This window comes from Histomonas meleagridis (assembly GCF_020186115.1).
Source record: "Histomonas meleagridis strain 2922-C6/04-10x chromosome Unknown contig_32, whole genome shotgun sequence".
Taxonomy (NCBI): domain Eukaryota; phylum Parabasalia; order Tritrichomonadida; family Dientamoebidae; genus Histomonas; species Histomonas meleagridis.
The window spans coordinates 616,074-641,902 of NW_027150863.1; the positions used below are offsets into that span (position 1 = coordinate 616,074).

A 25,829-nucleotide genomic window follows, 5' to 3' on the forward strand; every position below is an offset into this window, starting at 1 on the left:
GAACAAACGAAATTGATGACAATGAAATTCATGAAACAAAAAATATTAATTACAATCAAATTCCATCAAAAATATTAAATCAAAAAATTAACAATAAAATTCCAATTATTGAAACCGAATCAAATGTTTCATCATTTGCTTCTCATTCATTCTTTGACCGTAAATATGAAAGTGATAGTTATTTAATATCACCACGAAAAGACTCGAATCAAAAATTTGTTGTTCCAAATAAAAATTTTCTTGAATTAAATAATGAAAAATTAAATAAAAATGATGAAACTTTTAATCATGAAGAAGAACTTCTTGAACTTAGTGATATTGACATAAGTGATTTTGAAGAAGTGGAAAGAAAAATTCTCCTTCAAAACTCATCTTCTGATGAAATGTTTTTGGATGAAGAAGAACTGAGCGAAGGATCAGTAATGAACTCTTCTGAAATTGATCGATTTGTTGAAGAAGAATGTGTTGATGAAAGAATTGATCAGCAAATCATTGATTTAATTCATAGATGTAAAAATGATTCATATTCTATGAAGTTAATCGATGAAAATGATGAATTAGATATAAATACATATGAAATCTTTGACATGGCAGATAAGATACTTGCGAAAGAGCTATGTAACATATTATATTGTTTGTAAATATTAAAATGTTTAAGATCTGAATTTTAACTATCGCATTGTCACTTTTTACTTCGTGTGCCGTTTATTTTTTTGTTTTTGAACGTTAATTTGCAATGGATTTGCAAGCAATGGACAGAGAATTTGTGAGGGAACAACTCACAAAACTAGGCTATAAAGATCTAACAGATGAACTAATTGACGAGTTTTTGGAAAGACTTCAAGAAGACGACGATCTTGATTATTCTTATTCCAAACAAAATACCACATCTACATCAAAAGAATCAACTCCAAACAAACAACAGAATAAAACCTCACCAGAAAAAACTAGGGTATCAATTGATGATAATTCAGTTGATGATTACGAAAGTAAAAGTCAACAAAATACATCACACAGTAGCTCTCAATCACCACGTAAGCAAAGGTCACCTAAAAGAAATAAAGATGATGATGATGAAATCACTGAATGGACAAAAAGGATTCAACGTCTCAACAAAAAAGCAAAAGGCCTTGATCTCCAAATTGAAGAGTGCAGGTCTGCAATAATGGATCCACCAACTGAGCATGTAGATGTTCCTTTATACTTTGGGACTTCAGAACGAAAGCTGGATCCATATCCATCCGTTCCATACAGAAACGCTGGATTTATCCGGCCGCCTCCGATAAGGTCAAGTCGGAAAGGGATCAAAAAGAAGGGAAGGAAGTTGTTATATAATGAAAAATTTCCTGATTATGTTCCTCCGCCTGAAAGAAGGAGAGATGCTCTCAGATGGCAAATACGACAAAAATTGGTGTACAGTGATCCTAAGTATCGACAATGATCCATATATTTAATGCTTTTTATTTCTATAATTTATAATTTCTTACCAATAAAAAAGTAATTTATTTATTTAGATCTTCTTTTTATCTTTTTAAAAGTTTTTCCTTGAAGTAATTTAACTATTTCTCTATGACCTTTTTTTGATGCTAACCGAAGTGCTGTTTCAAACATTAAAAATAATTTCCAAATATTATTTTGAAATATAAAATTATTAAAATAAATATAAAATAAAACAAGTGAATATCTTTAGCATTAATATCAATTCCTTCTTGTTCAAGAAGTAATTTAACTATTTCTGTATAACCATTTTTAGATGCTAATATAAGTGCTGTATTAAATAATTTATACAATTTTTGAATATTATTTTGATATGTCAAATTATTAATATAAATTAAAAATAAGATGAATAAATATCTCTAGCATTAATATTCACATTATTTTGTTCTAAAATATATTTAACAAGTTCAATATTTCCAGATTGTACTGAAAAAATTAAAATATTTTTTGGGATGATATTTAATTTCATTAAATCCTTAATAAGGAAAATATTACCAAATTTAACTGATTCACAAAAAAATTTTTCATTAATTTTCATTCCTTCATTTAATAAGAAAGAAAAAATCTCGAAATTACATAAAGCAATACATTTTATCCCTAATTTATATAAATCGTTTAAACTAGGAGTATTATTTTGATAAAAATAATGAAATATTTGATTTTGATGAAATTTAATTGTATCGAAAAATCTTGAAAAAGAAATCTCATTATTTTCACATAGATGATAAATTTCTATGTTTCCACCTGCAATTGCATATTTAATTGTTCTATTTGTTATAGAAGTATTTAACATTAGGAATCTAAAACATTTAATGGAACCAAAAAATGCAGCATAATCAATAAGTGAAACATTCCAATTATTAATGAATGAAAATCTTTCATATAGTGATGGTTCAATTTTTTGTTTAAAATTAAAATCTGTTTGTGATGATAATTTTTGAAGTTCCTCTACATCATCTTCACGAATTACTTTTGCAATTTCTGATGGATTTACTCCTTCATGAATTAAATGTTTGTGTAATTCCCAATTGTTTGCACAAAGTTTTTGTTTATTATCAAAGAAATATTTCGTAAATTGAGTAAAATATTTACTCATCTTTTCAAATTGCATTTTTGTCATATAATGAACAAAATATGGACTTGATGTAGTTTTAAAAATAAAATCAGGTTGGATTAATTTCCTTTCAAGCATTTGGTTAAGAATGTAATTTGATTCACACGTATTAAAAATAAGTAGAAATTGTTTAAACACTTCAAAAGTTTTTGGATTTTGATTAAGAATTTTTTCTTCAGTATTTTCAATTTCTTTTAAGTATTGAAAATAAAGATTAATTTCATTCTTCTTAGCAATAAAAGCAGAATAAATAAAATGACAAAGAATAGTGTTGAATGAGTATGTTAAATCCTTATCATAGTATTGCATTGACAATTGCGTCATATGTTCAACATTACTTTCTTCTATATCGAAAACAATTTGGTATATATTTTGAAGAATTTTTGTTTCTTCCATGACAAAAATATGTTTTTCAATAGTTTAAATTTTAGGGCACGATAGGGTTTATAGACTTATTTTAAATAGTTTACTTTCTCACTACCATGTTAAACTTTCGTAATATTTTTTATATCAAATAAATTTTTGTGCATCTTATTTTTTCAAAAATAAGATTTTTTTTGCTGAACATAACTTTATCTAATGATACTATACTCAAATTACAAAAGCTTCTATGTGATTAATGCTGGCATCTCCTAATTTATGAAGTTTAAGAGCGTTAACAAATCTTTTTTCAACATGTTTTGAAAATTAGGAATACTTTGAATTTAATTTCAACTAATATAAATAAACTTTACTTAGTCTCTAAAACCCAGGTTTGATAAACATATTTGGATGTTTAAAAAGTTTTAGTTCCCTATCAATGTATCAACTAAAAAAATGTAGAAAAATTTGCTTTCTCGGAGACAACTCAACAGGAAAAACATCTCTAATTTATACGGCTTATGAAGGAAGCCTACCAAAACGGTGTATTCCTAATGTTTCTGATAACATTTTATTGGAAATAAAAATCAACGATTTTTTGCTTAATGTTCAGGTATGGGACACAAATTGCCAATGTGACAACGATAAATTTCGACTGTTTTGCTATGTTCTGCAAACAGATATATTTATACTTTGCTTTTCAATAGCTGATAGACGTTCTTTTGAAAGAATTAAAATACAATGGCTCATGGAAATCAAAAGTTTTGCGAAAAATTCAAAAATCCTTCTTATTGGTACAAAATCAGATTTACGAAAAAGCATGCCACCAGGGCAATGTATTTCGAATGAAGAGGCTTTATCTCTTGCAAGCGAAATTCACGCATTTGATTATGTTGAATGCTCATCCATTTTAAATGAAGGTGTGAAAGAAGCATTTACCAAAATCTATACAATGTTATACAGTATGGAAACAAAATCAAAAAAATGCAATGTTTCATAGAAATAATAAGAGAACCAAATCTACTTTAATAAATTTGCAACCATCCAAAATTATCAATGAAAGCTTCACAAAAATGTGCATAATGGAGTTGATTTAATCAACTGATTTTTTTGAGGTTGCTCATCGATTTAAATATTTTTATCGAAAAAAATTGTTAAATGATTTTTTCCCAAACCAAAATGTTCGCACAGTTTGAAAAATCAGTTTTTGAAAGTTATCGTTGTCTGGATACATTCAATTTTTTCATTGAACTATCGGCCTTATTATCGGAGACCATTGGATGCCACAAGTAAATCTCTCAAATTTGAATGTTGCAACAATTAAATGTTTTTTGCGCTCTATTGCTTGTTTGCGCAAGCAACCGATCAATTATTCTCATCTTTATATCCCACTGAACTTGGAATTTGTAGTGCTAATATTAATGGGACTGAATATAATTTCCAAGAAATGGGTAATTTAAGAGGTGTTGATACTTTTCATCCTGATGGTGAACCTTATACATATTACATTAAAATGTGCAGTGAAATTGATCCAGAAAAAGATAACATTCCAGATTTTGATACCTCACTTAACACACATGATGTATTTATTGCACGATGTAATGATCAAACACATGCTTGTCAATCCCTCATTACTTCAAACTCATGGGATTGGAAATTTGCAACATCCAAACATAATGATGGAGCAATATATTATGCACAAGGTGAACCATATCAAATTCCAGGCACTCAATATCATGCCACATTCGACATAGAAATTGTTGTTAACTGTGACTCGACTATTGTTGATCCAAAAGTTGAAGCAATTTATGAATATAATAATGAAGACGTTTATAAAACATCACTTAAAATGACGATTACCAATTCGTATGGATGTGGTAAATCAGTTAAACCACCCACACCAACGCCCACACCATATGCTCCAGATTGTTCATTTCGAGAACGTGATCATGTTACTGGCTTAGGTCTTGACATCAACATTGTTGATCTTAATGTTGGTTCATTTGGTTCCCGAACCCCCATAAGTATTAATGGTGTTGGTGGTTATATATTATTTATGCAACCATGTGAGCGTATGAAGTGTCCATTAGGATATCAATGTCCATCCCCAGATATGTACTCGTCTTCATGGCTCTGTAATGAAGCTGACTTACAATGTGTTTCTTATGGTGTCAGTGAATCCACAGCATATATAAGCAAAGTTAGTGAAAATTTGGACGATGGAATTCAGGTCACATTAAACAACCTCCAAGAAAGGAAATCGACACAACTCAAACTCAAGTGTCAAAAGACATATCCACGTGGTCATATTAACTTTGGACATAATGCAACACTTGATGAAGAAGGCACATTAGTCGTTACAGGTTTCAGTGAAGAAATCTGTCCGAAGATTATCCCTGAACCACAACCTAAACCAGAAGGAATGTGCTCATTTAACAGCACTGTTGGCAAACAACAAATGCTAATTAATATAGAAAATTATAACAAAGGTGATAACATTGGATGGACATCTGAAGTTGACATGTATGGAATTTTAGGCACACCCAAAGGTTTATTAATGTATGAGCCATGTAACAATATCTATTGTCCTGATAATTCTTATTGTAATGGTGATGAAGATGCAACAGTTTTCATCTGTACAAATGTCACAAACGAAATCGAAAAAGAATGTATAGCATATGGGTTATTCCATAAGAACATCAATATCAAGCTCAAAGACGCACAAGACCCGAGCAAAGGAATAAAAGTCAACTACTTTGGCGACTTGGATAAGCTGGTGACCGTTAACTGGCATTGTGACAAAACGCTGGAGAAGAATCAGTTAAAACTGCCAAACAATATCACAATAATTGACTCGAAGACGATAGAGTTTGATGTGTATTCATTTGATGCGTGCGCTACTGGCGAACCTACTCCTGCACCTAAGCCATGGTATCCACCTAAGCCTGTTAAGCCTACGGAGCCTACGCCTACACCTATAGCATCACCAAATCCATTACATTTCCATATCATTAATGATACACATTATATTGTAGCAGATTTAGACAGTTATCGACAAGAGATTTATAGGAATAATTTCACTATTGTATCAGGTCCAGCAACTGGTACTATTTATTTTGAATATCATCCTTGGGAATTCATTACTTGTCCTACTGGTTATCATTGTAGTGAACATTTTACTGAAACCAATTTATGGATTTGTTGGACTGAAGATGATGGATCGAAATATTGTCATAATGGTGGCGACAAAAGAATTTATGTAAATTTGTTACCTTATGATAATCCTGATAAAGGTGTTAGCTTACAATTTGGTGGTGTTTATGATTTATCAACTGAAATTTATGTACAATGTGATCCTAATGAAGATATTAATGCAATCACTTTCGATCATTCAACTTACTTTAGATATTTCCATTCAATGGTAGGTACTCAGTTTATAATATACACTGATTCCGGTGCAATATGTCCAAGGAAATTTGTTAAACCTATTAAACCTGATATACAAACACCAACGCCTACACCTGATCCTTATTATAACCCATCATTTTCTTATGTTTCCAAAGTCATTAACAATCAATTTGTTATGTTAAATCTTGACGATATTGATAATGTTTACAATATCGAACTTGGTATTAATTACGCTAGAAATGGTTACCAAAGAAATGTAATAGTGTTAAGTCCTGTAAGAACTATTAAAGGTCTTGTGAACTTCACAATTCTGGATGATTTAGAAGAATATAATAATAACAATGCTGTTTCTTCATTTGCCAATGCATGGCGTTGTTTTAATGCCTCCGATGGTATTAATTATTGCCATTCAATCGGTAATTCGAAGTACGGAGTTACAATGGATTTAATCGATCAAAATGATTTTGACGCTGGAATTTTGTTACATTATATCGGTGGTTACGACGGTTATGAAGTGAAAATCAACATCAAATGTGACACAACCGTCGAGGGAAGTGACATCAAGTTTGAGAACGTAGGTGGAATAGACTCTGGAAATACGATTGTTGTGAATGCTTTTACTTCATTGGTATGCCCTAAAGATGCATCTGAATATCCAACGCCAACTACAACTGTAACTCACACTCATACAAATACTCCAACAAAAACACCAACTAAAGTTCCGACACCAACAAAGGAACCAGAACCTTCAGTAGAACCAGAGCCTCCTGAATATGTAGTATCTGTATCTGGTGGATCAGTATTTTTGATTATTTTGTTCATCGGGTTCATTGGTTACTTTGTTTTGTTCGTTCTAATAGGATATATTAGGAACGGAACCGTAGAAATACCTCATTACGAGTTTTGGCATGAATTGGGTAATTGCATTTTAACCGGTTTTCTCTTCTTAGTAACATGTGGAAAAAGGAGGTCAATTGAGTATGACTATGCAAACATTTGATTCTTCATTAGAATCAAAAATAAAAATAAATGATAATTAAGTACCATTTTTATATTTATTGATACACACAATGTAATGCTCATTGTGTTTCTTGTTTTGGCGCATCGGCGTGCTGAGGCTCATCGATTTGAACGCCGAAATATTCGAGATAGCGATAGCACGAAAGAGCGAAAAGATCAGTGACTCCGATGCCGGAGAGCGAGCTCACCTCATGGAAGTGTGCGCCTAATTGGTTGGCCATGTTCAATCCTTCTTCATGGGAAACTTGGCGTTCTTCTGGTTCAGTCTCGCATTTGTTAGCTACAAGTACAAATTCTGCGTGGTCACTTGTTAATGAAGACAAAGCAATGTTGTGGTATTCTGAAACGTTTTCAAATGAAGTCCTATCTCTGACATCATATATTATCATGACAATTTGTGCATCGAGTATGTGTAACTGTCCGGATCGTGTGGAGCTCACACTTCCTTCTGTATCCCAAATTCCTAATTCAATGTCAAAACCTGAAACGGAAATAGTGTGCTTGGTAAAAGTGGCTCCTGAGGTTAAAGGAAGAGGGCTTGGAATAAAATTTTGTGTCAATCTATAAAGAATACTTGTTTTTCCAGCTTTTGAATCCCCAATCATAACAATCTTAATTGAAGAAGGTGGATCGGGTACATTAACTTTGTTTTCTTTTGGTGTTGGCTTGCCTTTAAAAAAATCCCTAAATTTATTTTTCCAATTCCCTTTCGTTTTAAATTTTTGGTACCAAGCTATCGTCAATTCATTTGATCAGTTTTTCGTTAACGGACTACTTCATAATCAATCCACCAGACCACACACTTTTCATTTGCTAAAATTTGCAACATGATTAAAATTTATTGATTTCTATTCATTAATTTTAACATTTATGATGTATTGTTTGCATGATTAATTTGACAACTTTGGTTTTATTTAAATAATACTATTTTATGTTTTTATTAAAAAATATATCCAAATATTATTTGAAATATTTTTGTCATACAACAAATAAGTATTGCTATAATATTTTTTTGTAAAATTATTTAGTGGTGATATATTTCTTGAAGTCTTTCTATTTCATCATTTCTTGTCATACGATTTCTTTCTAATATTCCTTCTTCTATTAATTTTTAAAGAAACACTCAAATATATTTAGAATTGAATTTTTTTTCTTTCTTTTTCTGATTTATAATGTGAGTTTTATTTATTGTAAATAAAAGTAACTAAAACCAAATATAAGCTCACAATAATTATCTATTTTAGCGCCTTTTAAAGTTATCACATTTGATTTTCTAAATTAATTAATTACAGAAATTTTCTATAAAATTAGAAAAAAAATCAATTATTATATATACAAATTCATAACTAAGTTAGAACCAATTAAAGTCTCTGCATATGTTTGGAGGAAAGCATTCTTCATCTGATTGAGCCGCTGGGTCGCATTTATCAAAATTACAAAATCGTTCATAAAAATGAGGGGTATCTTGACCTCTTAGTACTCTCTGCAAAGAGTACTTTGGTGTTATAGGCAAAACAATGTCTTCTGGAATCGATTTTTCGAGTTCATTATAAAATGCAGTGTCACTTTTTTGTAATCTGCACGCGCAAGTGTAGGAAAACGAATACAAAATCAAAACATTTCTTTGGTCGCTCTGTTGGATGGGGTTCTTTAATATGTCTTTGATAAAAGGTTTCAGGTACTTTTCAAAGATGTCTTTTTTGGAAAATACAAAAATGCAAAAATATAAAATGTAAGTAGCAACTTGTTGATCTAATGGCCATCGATCACTAATCTTTTTAATGCAATCGATTGTTTTTTCATAGAATAGTTGTGAAATTGGATCATTGAGATTTCCAAAAATGTGTGTAAAAATATAACCATAATGGAATAGAGAATTCCAATCTAAATAATTCACTTTGAGGCTTGCTTGTCCTGGGAATGATTGTGTCAATATGAAATTTATGACTTCAGGTCGATAATCAATGTTAAATTCCTTAAAGTTATTGGAATCAAGAAGATCTTTAATCTGCGCCTGGAAATTTGGAAACAAGGCAACATTATTAACAATACTTCCAAAGATGCTTTGAACCTTTAAGGTATCAACTTTGTAATTTTTAATTTTCTCAAGCATTTCCTGTCTTTGACGTTCTTTTTCTTCTTTTTGAAGTCTTTCTATTTCTTTTCTTTTAGATTCATCTTTTAAATTTTGAATTAAAATATTTGTTTCTAAATATGGAAAATTTACTCGAGTGCTCTGTAATGTAATTTTTTCTGTTTTCTTAGGTGTTTTTGTGTGAAGCAGATCTGCAATTATCCGCATATTCCTACTCATTGCAACTCTCTTTTGTTTTCCCTGCTTCTGTTCCAATGAACTATAGAGAAAATTGTGTGAAAATATGCTATCGTAGTTCGACAAGAATATTCATAACAATTTTTCCTGCCATGTTAAAAGAAACAAGTTTAATTATTGAAAAGACTGTTTAATCATGATACCGCAATTTAGTTGCGCTCACCACGAATTCTTTGTGCTAGTTGAACATCACGTTCCATGATTGTAACACGGTTAGCATGGATTGCACAAAGGTTTGTATCTTCAAAGAGACCTACAAGATAAGCTTCTGATGCTTCTTGAAGAGCTGCAATAGCTGATGATTGGAAACGAAGATCACCACGGAAACCAGATGCGATTTCACGAACAAGACGTTGGAATGGAAGCTTACGGATTAAAAGATCTGTACTCTTTTGATATTTACGAATTTCACGAAGAGCAACTGTACCTGGTCTGAAACGATGTTGCTTCTTAGCACCTTGTGAATCAACAACTGGTGTTGACTTACGAGCTGCCTTAGCACCGAGTGACTTACGTGGAGTCTTACCACCAGTAGACTTACGTGCTGTTTGTTTTGTACGAGCCATTTAAAGAAATGATGAGATAAATTTTACCGCCATCTATCTTTTTGAGTGAAAGTATCTAAGAAAAATACATTCAATATTAAGGGTTTTAAAACGGCATTTTGCGTTGTGATTTTGGCGCTAAAAAATGTTGGTTTGGAAAGTGGCATTTTAACAAATGTCTGGCAGAGGAAAAGGTGGTAAAGGTCTCGGTAAGGGAGGTGCTAAGCGTCATAGGAAGGTTATGCGTGAAAACATTCAAGGTATTACAAAGCCGGCCATCAGAAGATTAGCTCGTAGAGGTGGTGTCAAACGTATCAGTGGTGATATATATGAAGAAATCCGTGGCGTTCTTCGTCACTTCCTTGAAAATGTTATTCGAGATTCAGTCACATATACAGAACATGCAAGAAGGAAGACAGTTACAGCAATGGATGTTGTTTATGCACTTAAGCGCCAAGGCAGAACACTTTATGGTTTCTAAATAATGATATATATATCATTTTTATTATTTTAAAATTTGTTTACTTCATACATATCGAATTTTAAAGAAAACCATTTTCTATTTGTATTCATCAAGCTTAGCTAAACTTTATCATTTTATTAAATAATGATAAATTTATGTAATCTAATTTGATAGATTCCATAATTGTTAACAGCATATAATCAATTTTTTTGTTTTGAACAAATGATAACAAAAAACATGTTTTAATAATGATGCAAATCCAATAACAACATTATTACATACATCTTACATTTTCATCCCAAACGTTCGCCTTTATGTTCACAATTTGATTCAATTTTTCTTTGATCTTTTTCGGTTTGAAATCAAAATGTATCAAATCTTCTGCCTGATCGAAAAATGAGTGTTTCCGTACTTCCTCTAGTGAACACCTTTCGCTTGGGTGTACTACCAACATTTTCATGATTAAGTCTAAAAGACTTTCAGAATAATGATGAGATTCAGGGATCTTCAATTTTGTGGTTTTGATTTTGTTGACAATTTCATAAACATTTGATCCATCATATGGCAGCTTACCAAATACTGTTTGATATAAAGTAACTCCTAAGCTCCATACATCTTCTTTTGTTGGGTCATTTGTATCATATTCATCTTCTTCCTCGTCTTCAAAAAGCTCTGGAGCTTGGTACGCAGGCGACCCAATAACCGTGTCTGCGCTTTGGAATGTGTGGCCGATTCCGAAGTCCGATAATTTTGCGTATCCTTTTGAGAATAAAATAATGTTTGATGGTTTGATGTCTCTATGAACAATGTTTTCCTTTTCATGAAGATACGTAAGCCCGCTAACGATTTGTTTGAATATTGACGCAATTGTCACCTCTGTAAATTCCATATGATTTGATATTGCATTTTCAAGGGAACCACAGTCAGCATATTCTAGAAACATGTAAACTGTACCTCGCTGTTGTGAGCGAAGAACGTCATGTAATTTAATAATGTTTGGATGAGAAAATTTCTTTAATAATCTTATTTCTCTTTGAAGTAAAAGTAGTCCGTTTCCGCTTGCACCTCGTTCTGAGACTTTAATTATTTTTGCTGCATAGTAGCTTCCATCTGTTGTGTCTTTAGCTAAGTAAACTTTTGAAGAAGATCCATATCCTATTTTAGAAATCAGTAAATACTGATTAACTTTCTCTGTTGTTTTGATTTTATTTTCAACTATAAAAGTATGCTTGAAGGGTCCTGTTGGAAGAGTGGCCCTTCGAACTATCATTATGTTGCCAGATGAATTGATTTTGTTTTGTTTGAATTCACTTTTATTGTCGATACAACAGAATTCAATTGGTATGTTTGGTCGCGCATTCTTTAATTTTTTTCAAATTACTTTTTCTGTGCGTTTGAGAGATATGGTTGGCGTCGAAATTAATTTCTGGTATTTTCATCTCAAAATTCAATTCAATATTGTATCGTAATTATCTTCTATGTGCCGGAAGACGTTACATTATCATCAGATTGATTTTAAGTCAATTTCTTTGTGTTTAAAGAAAACAAACCAGCCTTTTCTCTAAATGTGTTAACACCACAACATTAGACACAATTTCCATCAAAATAAACAAATTAGTAATTGATAATAATATGTTAAAAAACTATTACCCGGCATCATATCTTACATGTAATACATAACCATTATTTTTTTTAGTGATATCAACACTTTATTTATTACTTACGAAAAGATTTTTTATCTCATAATCAGGAGAACGTTAAACTACGAAAACTTTAAAATGAGAGCAAGCGAAGATGACGCACAATCCTTTTTCTCAACAGTTACAGAGGATTCATCTTTTCTTTCCACATCAGAAACAACACAATTTTATTCTGCTATTTTCGAATATGCTCAAGGCAAACCACCACAAATACTTTGGGATGTTGGAATTCCACAATTTAAATCTCTTGATTCTTTCAAGTTTTATATTGCTTCTACACCTTTTGCATCGCAGGATGAAGTTTTTATTCTCAAACCCACAATAATTCTTTCCTCGTATGAAAATTTCCATTATATTGCTCTTTATACTCAATTATTTGACATTGAAGCACGTGGATTTTCCCGTTCTATTGCCTACGTTATTGTTCATCAATCATCTGAAATGATCCAAAACATTTATTACACGCATCTTCAAAAGATGGTTGATCTTATCAATTCTCTCCAACGCAAAACCATTGAATCCGCATCACATGATCTTTCAATCTATGCACTTCAACTTGAGAAAACCAATGAAAAATATCCAGAAAATGAGCCACTTTTCAAATCCAAGCTTAAAGAACTTCAACTTTACCTTGATTGCTTTAATGTTAAAATAGACCGAACACTCCAAGCAGAGCCCAAAGATGTTGAGTTCTTCTCGATAATCAGGAACGATCTCCGCCCCATTTTTGACATCACCAACTTCACCGGTGAATTTTCTAAACGGTTCGAGGACCTCCATAACGAAGTATCAAATCTTTCGTTTAATGGCCATGTTTCATCGCTCGGGAATTATCGTGAGTCGAATCCTAAGATATGTTTTGGTGCAGATAATTTCCCTGCATTTGTTGCACAAATGAAATCATTTTCAGATGAAGAGAAACTTACAAGTAATGATGAAGCTATCTTTGAAGCTGTATTTCGGAGCGAAGTCTTTTATCATTGTTCATTTTCAATTCTTTCAGGGAAAACTCTTTGTATAATATCGACAAAGAACAAATTAGCTTCATATATTTGCGAACGATTCTCCATATGTATTCCATTTTACAAAGACAATTACATACGGATTATGCCAGGCACAATTGAGTCCATTGATTGTTTAAGATATTCAATTGTCGTTGCAGAGAAAATTAATCAGCAAAAAGGTATAAACTTGAACGTGTTGGATTTAGATAATCTGATTTACAGTGGAGAAAAATGTCCAATTAATTCATTCATAAGGAAATTTGATATAAATGATAGAACATATTCATATAACATATTCTTTAAGACTTTGTTCTTAAAGTTAAAAACAAAATCGTTTGCATTCATGATGAAATTGGCTGAATTAGGCGAACAAAAAAATTTACAAAAAGATAAAATTTTTAGTAAATCTGAATCAGGCTTTACGAAAGATGATGAGCCAATTCTAAGGTATTGGATATTATCTTACTTTAACAAATCCAACTTAAGGCCAATATATAACGGATGTGCTGTAGAACAGCCAAAAGCAGGTGAAGTGAAATTCTGATGTTTATTTAAACGTTCTTGTGTAATGTGATATGAAATATGTAAAAAATTTTAATTTGGAATTTTTTTTAAAATAACGCGAATAGAAAATGCTTTAGTAGCCACGTGTCTGTGGCATCAGTATTAAAAAATCGTTTTGCTTTTAAAAAAATACTTTTTATTGATGCATTGTTAAATTTAACCATTTTGTAAATATTTCATTATGTCTATTTTGAAATAATTTTTACTCGTGAGTAATTCAAGTGATTTAGATATGAATATCTTTGGTGTGAATACTAATTTTCGTTTTCTTCTGTTGGATGGGGTGCGCCAATAATTTGAATCAAAAGCAATCGTTAAATTCTGGTTAAATAAGAAAAAAATTATTTTAATGATAAACCCTTTCGATCTCCCAGACGAAAACGAAAATGGAGAAGCAAATGACCAATTTAGTTTTACTTTCCCTGCTGAAGAAAGTAATTTTTCAACAAATGATCAATTTACATTCACATTTCCCAATGAATCTGAAAATACAAATACAAACTCATTCACATTTACTTTCCCAGATGATGGGAATGAAAATAAATATGACAATCAAATCGAAAGTAATAATGGCGTCGATGATACAAATGGAATTGCAAATGTTAATTCAGTAAACTCAACTGAATCTTCTGCAGTTCAGAGCAATAATGCATATTCGAAAGAAATCCAAATAAATATGGATTCTCAAGAAGGAAAATTACCAATAGAATCACAAGAATCCCCAAAAATCCTTAGTGCAGACAAAGATCATCAGCCAAAATTTAGTGAAATTGAATCAGATACTTCAGATAACAATTCACATGTTCGCAATGATGAAGCCGAAACAACACAAAATAAATCTCTTTTCGATGATGTTAATGCTGGTAGTGATCAAAATCGCAAATCTTTATTTAGCGATGACAATGATACAGAATCAGCAAACAAATCTTTTGAATCTCTGTTTGTTAACGAGTCGAACAAAGAAAATATCAAAAAACGCAAATCACTTTTCGACGACGAGGAAGAAGAACCGAATCAGAAAACACTTTTTAATGAAAATGAAACAAAAGCAATTTCTAATGAACAACCAAAAGAGGAAAATAAAAACATTTTTGTAGACGAGAAAGAATTAGATCCGAATGGTAAAGAAGGTCAAAATAATTCAAATATAACTGAAAATGAAACTAAAATCAATTTAAGCATTAATGAACATCATAACGAAAACGAAACAAAAGCAATTTCTAATGAACAACCAAAAGAAGAAAATAAAAACATTTTTGTTGAAGAAAGAAAATCAGTACCTAATGAAGAAGATCAAAATAAAACAATTCTTACCAGCAACATTAACGAAAACACTAAAAATGAATCGCTTTTCGTAGATAATATCGAAAAACCAAAAGTTTCTAATGACAACAATTCGCTTTTCGTAGATAATAACGAAAAATCACAAATTTCTAATGACAATAATTCGCTTTTCGTAGATAATAACGAAAAATCACAAATTCCTAATGATGATAATTCGATTTTCGTAGATAATAACGAAAAATCACAAATTCCTAATGATGATAATGCGCATGCTGACGAAACTTTCGCCGACTCATTCTCGTTCACATCTCCGAGCAGCGACACTTCGTTTACATTCACATTTCCGACTGATTTCACCGCAGTAAACAATTCGAACAATTTCACGTTTACATTTTCTGATGAAGCAATTCAAGAAGAGGCAGCGAATGACTCGGAACTGTATAAAGAATTTATGAATTTGATAAAGGACCCAATTTTTAACAAGTCAAAGTCAGAAATATATAAATTATTTGATTATGAAGATCCAAAAGACAATTGCAATGAATGCATAAAAATGTTACTTGCATAATAATATAATTAATAAAAATGTTCTTTCGTTAACTTTTTCAAAAACAAACTTTTAAATGTATTAAATTATAAATAATTAATTTGGTTTTGTATAATATGTATTTTTGTTTAAAAAAAATAAATTTTTAAAAAAATATGGGCGTTTTTAAAAAAAGCGTTCAATAGTTTTTCAATAGATCCCAGTCAATTGGAAATGTTGGGATTCATTTATACTATGAGCCAGCCTGTCTGAGGATTCGGATTCATCAATTTTACATTATTCTCCATTTTTTGAGAAAAAAAATTGAATAATTTACAATTGTAAATAGACTATGATAGAGAAACTTTTTGAATTCATACGGTTTCTTTATCCAATATTTCAATGTGTATAGAAATTTGTGTTGTTAACTTCATTTTTTATGTTTCAATTAAAAAATCAAGAATGTCTATAATGAAAGAAAAGACTATAAAGATTCATCGTTGACAGAACCCTCCTTTTTATATCAGTATTTTTGAATCATAATATAAATTGATGGTTTTAATATTAATGGTGAAAATGAAGAAGATTTAAAAATATAAATTCACTGAAGCCATGAAATAAATATCGATTCGCTTGGGTAAAAGAAAATAGGAAAAGAAAATTTAATTTTTTTACTTGAATTTCTTTTCAATTGATATTTTTTAAGAACAAAATAATTTGAAAAAAATTTTTTTATTATGATTCAAAAAAAAGTATGGTCGAAATCAGATCGAAATTTCATAACAAGGATTTGAAGATTGAGTACCTCTCGTAAAAATACTTATTTTGGCTCGTTTTTGTAAGGTATTAACTTTCGATTGAAGAAAATTAAATTCCAAAAAACACAAATACTTATGTTTAATTTTGTTTTAATAAAACAATAATGTAATATTGAACAATCTTTCTTAATGTTTTTCACCAGTAAAAAATCGTGGGATCATCATATTTTTCCGAATCATTGAAAAAATTCCGAAATATTATTTTGAAATATAAAATTAGTAAAATGAATTTTAAATAAAATAAATAAAAACGAATAGTAGGATCAATTCCATCTTGTTCAAGAAGTAATTTAGTGATTTCTTTGTGACCATTTTTAGATGCCCAATTAAGTGCTGTCCAAAATAATTTAAATAATTTCCAAATATAATTTTGAAATCCAAAATTATTAAAATAAATTTCAAATAAAATAAATAAATTTCTTTAGCATTAATATCATTTCCTTCTTGTTCAAGAAGTAATTGAACTATTTCTGTATGACCATTCCAAGATGCAAACATAAGTGCTGTATAAAATAATTTAAATAATTTCCAAATATTATTTTGAAATATAAAATTATTAAAATAAATATAAAATAAAACAAATAAATATCTTTGGCATTATTATCAATTCCTTCTTGTTCAAGAAGCAATTTAAATATTTCTATGTGACCATTGTAAGATGCTCTAATAAGTGCTGTTTTAAATAATTTAAATAATTTCCAAATATTATTTTCAAACATTAAATTATTAAAATAAACATTAAATAAAACAATTAAATATCTTTAGCATTAACATCAATTCCGTTTTGTTCTAAAATATATTTAATAAGTTCAATGTTTCCTGATTCTAAAGCAAATAACAAAATATTTTTCGGGATTTGATTATTTTGCAGAAAATATTCAACGAGATATAGGTTTCCAATTTCTGCTGATGCATTAATAATGAGATTATTAATTTTCATTCCTTTCTCTTCTAAAAATGTTAAAATATCATAGTTATAATATAAAACGCATATACTTCCTAATTTTTCGATTATTTTAATTTCTTCGGTTTATTATCATAAAGATAATAAAAGATATCGTTTTTATGGAATTCAATTGCTGTTTCAAATGCACCTTCAAACGATGAATGATTTTGTTCACATAAATGAATTACCTCTATATTTCCACCTGCAGTTGCATATTTACCTGTGTCTGATACATTTGCATTGTTCATAAGTAAATATTTAAAACATTTAATTGATCCAAAAAATACTGCATAATCAATTAATGTAACATTTTTTTTGTTAATAAATGAACATCTTTCATAAAGTGATGGTTCAATGATTTGATTAAAATCAAAATTTGCTTGTGATGATATATCTTGAAGTTTTTCTATTTCATCATTTCGAATTATTTTTGCAATTTCGTTTGGATTTACTCCTTCATGAATTAATCGTTTATGAAGTTCCAAATCATTCTTTTTTAGTTCTTCACTATACGCAATGATTTGATTAATAACTTTCTCATTATAATCTAAAATCATTTGTTCAGTTTCTTTATCTATTTTATAATATTTTATAGAATTTTTTTCTTGATTAAAAAAGTCATATAAAAATTTAACATTCAAAAAAAAAATGACTTATTTTCTATTTCAGTTTGAAAAAGATCAAAAAATTCCTTTTCATAATTTGAAGTGATGCTTTTATCAATTAGTTTTTTTTCTATCATTTTTTCAAGTAAATAATATGCTACCAGCGGTTCAAGATTGGATATGCAATCAATAAAAACATCCATTACTTTTGGATTACTTAAAAAATCATGATATTGATTTTCATGTTTATTTAAATTTTCAATATAACTTGAATCAAGAATATAGGGGGTTCCAAAAGTTCGTGTAATCCATTTTATTTCAATGAGTAAACATTGATGTAATTTTATATTTAATATATATTATATTCATAAAGTGTTCTATAATTTATATATGTATTAATTTGAGTTTTGTCGATTGTGAATCGAAATATTCACATTTTAAAAACGATAGCGACCGTTTGAGTCCACTTATGAACCAGTTGGGTCGGTATATCGTTATTGTTATCTTAGAGGATTATCTCCAAGAGAAGCACATGAATAAATGATACGAGCGTATGGAGAAGATTGTCCTCATCAAAATACTATAAGAAAATGTTTAAAATATTTGAAGAAGGCTCAAAATCACTTGATGACGAACACCGTACAGGGAGACGTAAAAATACCTCATTTGTTCCAAAAGTGCAGGATCTTTTAATGAACTATCCATTTTTATCAGCAAAAGCTATTGCCAATATGTTGGGAACTCTTAAGACAACAATTCTTGAGATTTTACATGATAAAATGGGTTATGTAAAGTTGAATTTTCGATGGATCCCCCATCAACTCAATGATGATCAAAAAGCCGATAGGGTTCAGGCTGCACACGGAATGTTAGAAATTCTCAGAAACAATAAAAATCCCTGGTGCAACATAATTACAGGTGATGAAACATGTATATATTGGGAAAACAACAATACAAGTCAATGGCTTCCAATTGGAAGCAAAAGGCCAGAAATTCTTAAAAGAATTATGACGGTTAACAAAACGATGATTAGCGTATACCTAAGTACGGCAGGGATTATCTCAATAGATCCTTTATTAAATAATATAAAATTTAGTGCACAGTATATGATACAAGGTATACTTCAGAAGTCAAATAATAATGTAAAACAAAGTAGAAAAAGGTTGGGAGTTTCAGGTTGTTTTTTACATATCGACAATGCACCGTCACACAACGCGACCGTTACTTTAGACGAGATCCGAAAATTAGGCATTAAAAGAATGTCTCACCCTGCTTATTCACCAGATATTGCTGTTTGTGATTTTCGGCTATTCGGTGTTGTAAAAGAACGGATCAAAGGCTACACATTCAATAAAGAGAACGAATTAATTCAAAAAATTTCTGAAATTCTCAATGGAATATCAACACAAGAAATTGAAGATGTATATGAAAAATGGTACCGCCGTCTCGAATGAGTTATTAATAACAAAGGGGAGTACTACACAAATTAATAAAAAGATTTTCTATATCTTGTTTATTTATTGAGAAAAAGTTGAATTACACGAACTTTTGGACCCCCCTATATTTTGTTCATTCATCTTATTCATAATATAAAAGTGATTCGTATCGGGGCTTTTTGTCGAAAAATTGTGAAAACATTTGAAGGATTTTTGGTTTAATTTTATTGTTTTCTTCAAATGCTTCAATTCCTTTAAGAAATTCTAAATAGATGTCAATATCATTTATGTTCATACCAAGTTTAATATATATCATTTGGATGATAACAGTATTAAAACATAATGGATAATTAATATCAAAAATATCAACTATCGAATTAATTGATTGATCAGTGTTTTTTGAGTTTAAGTTGAAAATTATTTGTTTGATTGATAAATATGTTTCCCATTCATTCTGATTTTGGCTTTTCATTTTTATGATTTGTCACAAAAAAGTGCTGCAGCAAACGTTCAACAGCATACAAAAAAATACTGTTTTAGAAACCGTTTAATGCTAATGCCAACGATAGGGATTTCAAAATGACGATAATGTTTTTTCTGTTGAAACGATCATTCAATTTCAACGACGAATTGACGCTAATTTTCATGAAATTTAGATATGTCATATGAAAACAATAAAAAAATGACAACGATAAAAATGTCATATAAAAAAATAATAATAAAAAAATATTTCATTTTTTAGTTCAATTCATGTTTATCAAAGCATTTAAATATTTACTTCTTGAACTTCTTCTTCTTCTTTTCAGCCTCTGCATCTGGGTCCAAGCCTCTTAAATAGTCCACGGCTCTTTGATTCTTCAGTTCCTTACAATAATCGATTAATTCCATTACTATATCAGGCTTAGCCTCCTGTATCAGAAGCTTAATTACGTCCATATTATTAAACTTAAGTGCAGTGAATAATCGTTTCCAATAAGATTCTTCAGGTGTCATTTGTAATATTTTTTGTGCTTCTAATATCTTTGCTGAATTATTATACAAAACAATTTGTTCGAATATTTCAAGTGGCGTCATCAAATCAAACTCATCTTTCGGTGGTATCGGCTTCGGTGGAGGTTGGTCAGGTGATCCATCCTTACTTGCGCCTGTTTCCTCAGTCGTTTGTGGTGGTTCTATTGGCACAAGGTTCGCATCGGGCTTCTCCTCTTCCGGCGGTTTTTCCTCTGGCGGTTTCGCATCAACCGGCGGTTTCGCATCATCGCCTTCTTTCTTTTCTTCATCGCCTTCCTTCTTCGGCTCCTCAGCGCCTTCCTTCTTCTCCTCCTCAGCGCCTTCCTTCTTGGGCTCTTCATCGCCTTCCTTCTTAGGCTCTTCTTCACCTTCCTTCTTAGGCTCTTCTTCGCCTTCTTTCTTCTCTTCTTCATCTTCTTTCTTACCTTTCTTACCTTTCTTCTTCGATTTTTCTTCTTCTTCAGAAGATTCATCTTCATCACTTTCATCCTTTTTACCTTTCTTACCTTTCTTATTATTCTTTTTACCTTTCTTAGGCTTTTCTTCCTCCGATGATTCATCATCTTCATCTTCATCACTATCATCTTTCTTACCTTTCTTCCCTTTCTTATTATTCTTCTTCCCTTTCTTACCTTTCTTAGGTTTTTCATCTTCAGAATAATCATCGTCATCATCATCACTATCATCTTTCTTACCTTTCTTCCCTTTCTTATTATTCTTCTTCTTCTTATTCTCTTCATTTTCCTTATTCTTTTCATTTCTTTTTTGATCAATTGCTTCTTTAGCTTCTTTCACTTTACCGAATATCTTCGAAAATATTGATTCCTTAGGTGGAGGAGGAGGTTCTTCGATACCATTTTTCTTATTTCTTAACCATTTCCTTAAAGGCTCCACTGCTTTATATATACTTAATGCCTGATTTACCAATTGGTTCTTATTCTTCTTTAAAGAAGCTCTTAATTCATCTTCACCTTCATTATAAGTCAACAAATATTTAAACATTTCCAAATCTTCCTTACCCATTGTCTTTAAGAATTCTATTTTCTCATCACCTTTTAACATCTTCACCCATAAATCACGAGCGATTTGATTCTTATTAAATATTTCTTGCATTTCAGTGTCCCTTTCTTGTTTCCGTGCTTCTTCAAATGCATATAATATTAATGACATATCATTTGATGAAATAGCAAAAGCTAAAGCTTCATCCCATTTCTCTCTTTTCAATAACAATGGTACCCCACGAGACTTCGCAGTATTTGTATCTAATAATGTTATAGCTACATCTTCATTCTCAATATCAAATGCAGTTGTAGCTAAATCAATTAAATCAGTTGGTTGATCCATTTCTAATAATTTATTTTTGATTTCTTCAGATGGTAAATCAGTTCTAATCAAACAATTCGCCCAATGTGCTGCAATGAATTCTGAATCAATACCCATAAAATTAGCAATACGAAATGCTTCGAAATGTAATGAACGATTACATAATCTTTTCAACAATATTGACGGAGTTAAGTTATTAAATTGTGCATAAGTTATAGGTATATTATAAGGTGCATGAAATAATTGTTCACAAATACGTAACATCGATAAATGATCTGCATATTTATCGAAATCTCGTAACTGCATTAACTTATCACTAAGTTCTGTCCCATCATCTTTAGGAACGTCAATAATAGCCATTAATCTGGATATAGCTGTTAGTAATGGTAATCGTTGATCATATTGCGTGAAGAATAATGCTGCTTCATCGAGTCCATTTAAAGCCTTTTCTAACTCATCCAATGTGAAATCTTTCATTGGCTCTTGTACAGCTAAATATTTAACATCTAACATACAATTAAATAACTTAACAGGTAATGACTTCAAGTTCCATAATCCGAATTGTGTAGCAGAGTTATTAAATGCGCGTAATAAATACACTCCATCCTTCGCAAAGATACGTGCGCCATCAACTTCTGTAATTGCAGCAACAGGTGATATCATATTCCATTGTAACACTAATTCGGATGTACCAATCATAGCTATAGTTCGATTCGCAATCAATAATGCGGTATCATCGCCACACCAAATGACTTGTCGTGGATCAATATCTTGGAAATTAATACGTAATAACATCTCTGATAACGTAACATTCATAAAGAAATACCATTCGCCGGAATGAATCAGACAATATTTCCGAGATGGCGAAAAAACAATTTGTTCAATGTTATAACAATACCCATCATATTGGAGAGTAAATGACTGGACATTGTCCTGCTGAACTAAGATGATTTGGCTACCGCTCCATCCATACAATACTGGTCCGGTGCCTCTGTTCGGGTCAGGCGCCACAGCTGTGCACCCTACGATGTTGGGTGTGCCCATGGTCTTGGCGAACAAGCGGATGTTGAGAGTGGCAATGTCATCGCATATGAATACTTTCTTCGAATAGGTGCAGAGGAAAAAGCCACTGGACCAGAACGAACAAGAGATGATGGACTCGTATTGGCTTCCCCCAGCATCGCCTTCTTCGCGCTTGGGATTGAACTCATATTGACCAAGTTGATCACCGCGCAAGTTGAAGGTTTGGAGTTCGGCATTAGCAAAGAGAATAACAACGCACTCCTCGGGAGTGATGTAGAGAGCTTTGATGTTCTCTTCGACATCTAATGGAATTCTATTTAACATAATGCCAGTGCTGTCATAGATGGTAATATGCGAATAGCCTTTGTTTTCTGGTAAAAGATCATTGCTATGTGCCATAACTATGGCACCGCCATTGGGTGCTATTGCCCACTTATCTCGATGGAAATCTGCATTGTCCTCAAAAAAAGAACGGTCGGCATCATCAAACTTGAAGGCTTCCAGTGAAAATGTGGACCCTTCCATTTGTCGTGAGTCTTTGAGTGATTCGGTGAAAACTTGTTTGTATTCCATTCGAGCGCAAATTTGTCACTTTTGACTTCCTCCTTCAAATGAATTCTTTCAATTAGCGATAGAGAACTACTTTTATATGGTTTACGTAGCGGTTTGTGAAATTTTACGTTTGATGGAATTTGATGTGATATTAAATAAAAAAAAATATATTTATTATCGAAACAAAATTGAAATTTGGTTTAAACTGAATGACGTTTGGTGTTCTCTTTGACTGTTTTATAATATCAAAAGATTCGATTTCGAATTACATTTGTCAATGATATTTGTGATCAATAAACTGTAATGAAAAAATATAACGCGACAGTGACTCTGTGTAATTTTTGGATATTGACAATATGAATACTTTAAGATGTACATTTTTTCTAATAGTATCAATTTGGGGTGCCCTGATTTAATTCAAAAATGATCGGTCATAACCCAAAAATGAAATGCTTCGAATGGAATGAAACTTTTGCTCATTATTTATTTTATTTGGCTATTGAAAATAGAAACATTTTGATATTGAGAACATTATTTAAGATGTTTGAAAGTTTTAATTTGGATGTGGGCAACGACCAAATAAATCATAAAAAAGTTTAAAATTCATTGTATCGTTATGTAAAATTAACAAAATATTTTTTTGAATTCGCACACAAAAATTTTTAAGAAATCGAACTTCTGCCCACTTAAATTTGACTTGTTTCTGTTCAATGTAAATTTTCATATCATATTTAAGAACATGTTCGCGTTACTATTTCAATGCATTTTTTCTGGATGCGATGTCTATGTTATGGCACCTCTTGAAATGTTTGAATCAAATCAAAATCTTCTTTTTTCAGGCAAATTTGAATATTGGCTTAGTCAACTTCAAAGCGCTAATGTCAAAGGTATTAGAATCGATGTTTGGTGGGGCCTTTGTGAACAAGAACAAAAGGTATATAAATTTTCAGGATATAAAACTGTTTTTAATATGGCCAAAAATAAAGGTCTTAAGATCATTCCAATTATGTCCTTCCATCGTTGTGGTGGGAATGCTGGTGACACGTGTAACATACCAATTCCAGAATTTGTATTTCAAGGATCAATGAAACCATATTTTGTTGATCTTTTTGGTAACAAAAACTCAGAATATATATCATGTGCATATGATAATATTGAAATCAATGGTCGTACTCCACTACAAATGTATCATGATTTTATGACAAAATTCAAGGAAGAATTTATTGATTTCATTAATGATGGAACGATTGTTGAGATCGATGTTGGCACAGGTCCATGTGGTGAACTTCGATATCCATCATATCAAATCGATAAATGGGCATATTCAGGTTGTGGTGCCTATCAAAGTTATGATCCATTAATGAAATCCAAGTTTAAACAAGCAGCCAATTTAGCGGGCTATACACATTACAACTCACCTCCAACAGATACAGGCGATTATAATGTTCGACCTGGAGGCTCATCATATTGGAATGATGGCTGGAACAGTGAATATGGCAAATTCTTTAATAAATGGTACTCCAACCTTCTCATCGAACATGGCGCTAATGTCCTTAAAGATGCGCGTGAAATCTTCGGAAGTAACATTCGTATTTCATGCAAAATATCAGGAGTGCATTGGCAATACACTACAAGTTGTCACTGCGCAGAACTCACTGCTGGTTATTATAACATTTGGGAATATGACGGATATCAAGTGATGATTAATATGTTTAAGCAATATAATATTGAGGTTTGTTTCACGTGTATTGAGATGAATGCGCAAGATTACAGCGCTGGAAGTAACCCGGCGGCACTCGTAGTGCAGGTTTTGAAGGATACAAAAAACGCTGGACTACAATTCAGCGGCGAAAACTCAATCGAAAGATACGATTGGAACGCATACAACCAAATCAAGTCGTGGGTGCCGCAGGGGTTGTCATCTTTCACGTATTTGAGACTATGCGACGAATTAATGGATAATAACTTTGTCGAGTTTAAGAAATTTGTAAATGCTATGAATAACGCGTAAACAAGGTTTTATTTTTATTTTTATTAAAAGATATTTATCGATTCTGTAATTTGAAATTAATTTGATGTTAGATGATTCAATTTAATTCTCCTCTCTCTAAATGCTTAGCTATTTATTTGTTTATAACTGATCTAATTTTACTTTTCATTTAATTAAAAAAATTGGGTTAATACTATTTGATATTTTAACATTAAATTTTTGCTAACTTTCATCTAATCTTAAGATCGAAAACAATGTTCAAAAGTATAATATGTGCTATACTTCAATAACAAACTTTTGCTTTCCAT

At 31.0% G+C, this 25,829-nt stretch overlaps 10 protein-coding genes across 10 annotated transcripts; 6 read left to right on the forward strand and 4 right to left on the reverse strand.

Annotated features, from left to right (window-relative positions):
• Nucleotides 1–736: 736 nt before the first annotated feature.
• Nucleotides 737–1,441, forward strand: GO595_005210 (uncharacterized protein; the record flags this gene model as incomplete). Its single annotated transcript, XM_067918428.1, has 1 exon — nucleotides 737–1,441. The coding sequence occupies one exon, from the start codon at nucleotides 737–739 to the stop codon at nucleotides 1,439–1,441; it is 705 nt and encodes a 234-aa protein (XP_067774760.1).
• Nucleotides 1,442–4,295: 2,854 nt separating this feature from the next.
• GO595_005211 (uncharacterized protein) lies at nucleotides 4,296–7,379 on the forward strand (the record flags this gene model as incomplete). The annotated part of the gene is made up of 1 exon (XM_067918429.1): nucleotides 4,296–7,379. The coding sequence occupies one exon, from the start codon at nucleotides 4,296–4,298 to the stop codon at nucleotides 7,377–7,379; it is 3,084 nt and encodes a 1,027-aa protein (XP_067774761.1).
• A 79-nt stretch (nucleotides 7,380–7,458) lies between these two features.
• On the reverse strand, nucleotides 7,459–8,004 carry GO595_005212 (uncharacterized protein; the record flags this gene model as incomplete). The annotated part of the gene is made up of 1 exon (XM_067918430.1): nucleotides 7,459–8,004. One exon carries the CDS (start codon nucleotides 8,002–8,004, stop codon nucleotides 7,459–7,461), a length of 546 nt encoding a protein of 181 aa, XP_067774762.1.
• A 1,876-nt stretch (nucleotides 8,005–9,880) lies between these two features.
• GO595_005213 (histone H3.2) lies at nucleotides 9,881–10,297 on the reverse strand (the record flags this gene model as incomplete). Its single annotated transcript, XM_067918431.1, has 1 exon — nucleotides 9,881–10,297. One exon carries the CDS (start codon nucleotides 10,295–10,297, stop codon nucleotides 9,881–9,883), a length of 417 nt encoding a protein of 138 aa, XP_067774763.1.
• A 154-nt stretch (nucleotides 10,298–10,451) lies between these two features.
• On the forward strand, nucleotides 10,452–10,757 carry GO595_005214 (histone H4-3; the record flags this gene model as incomplete). The annotated part of the gene is made up of 1 exon (XM_067918432.1): nucleotides 10,452–10,757. One exon carries the CDS (start codon nucleotides 10,452–10,454, stop codon nucleotides 10,755–10,757), a length of 306 nt encoding a protein of 101 aa, XP_067774764.1.
• A 256-nt stretch (nucleotides 10,758–11,013) lies between these two features.
• On the reverse strand, nucleotides 11,014–12,009 carry GO595_005215 (CAMK family protein kinase; the record flags this gene model as incomplete). Its single annotated transcript, XM_067918434.1, has 1 exon — nucleotides 11,014–12,009. The coding sequence occupies one exon, from the start codon at nucleotides 12,007–12,009 to the stop codon at nucleotides 11,014–11,016; it is 996 nt and encodes a 331-aa protein (XP_067774765.1).
• A 508-nt stretch (nucleotides 12,010–12,517) lies between these two features.
• GO595_005216 (uncharacterized protein) lies at nucleotides 12,518–13,987 on the forward strand (the record flags this gene model as incomplete). Its single annotated transcript, XM_067918435.1, has 1 exon — nucleotides 12,518–13,987. One exon carries the CDS (start codon nucleotides 12,518–12,520, stop codon nucleotides 13,985–13,987), a length of 1,470 nt encoding a protein of 489 aa, XP_067774766.1.
• A 369-nt stretch (nucleotides 13,988–14,356) lies between these two features.
• On the forward strand, nucleotides 14,357–15,859 carry GO595_005217 (uncharacterized protein; the record flags this gene model as incomplete). The annotated part of the gene is made up of 1 exon (XM_067918436.1): nucleotides 14,357–15,859. One exon carries the CDS (start codon nucleotides 14,357–14,359, stop codon nucleotides 15,857–15,859), a length of 1,503 nt encoding a protein of 500 aa, XP_067774767.1.
• A 4,537-nt stretch (nucleotides 15,860–20,396) lies between these two features.
• Nucleotides 20,397–23,504, reverse strand: GO595_005218 (uncharacterized protein; the record flags this gene model as incomplete). Its single annotated transcript, XM_067918437.1, has 1 exon — nucleotides 20,397–23,504. The coding sequence occupies one exon, from the start codon at nucleotides 23,502–23,504 to the stop codon at nucleotides 20,397–20,399; it is 3,108 nt and encodes a 1,035-aa protein (XP_067774768.1).
• A 766-nt stretch (nucleotides 23,505–24,270) lies between these two features.
• On the forward strand, nucleotides 24,271–25,542 carry GO595_005219 (putative beta-amylase; the record flags this gene model as incomplete). The annotated part of the gene is made up of 1 exon (XM_067918438.1): nucleotides 24,271–25,542. The coding sequence occupies one exon, from the start codon at nucleotides 24,271–24,273 to the stop codon at nucleotides 25,540–25,542; it is 1,272 nt and encodes a 423-aa protein (XP_067774769.1).
• Nucleotides 25,543–25,829: the final 287 nt, after the last annotated feature.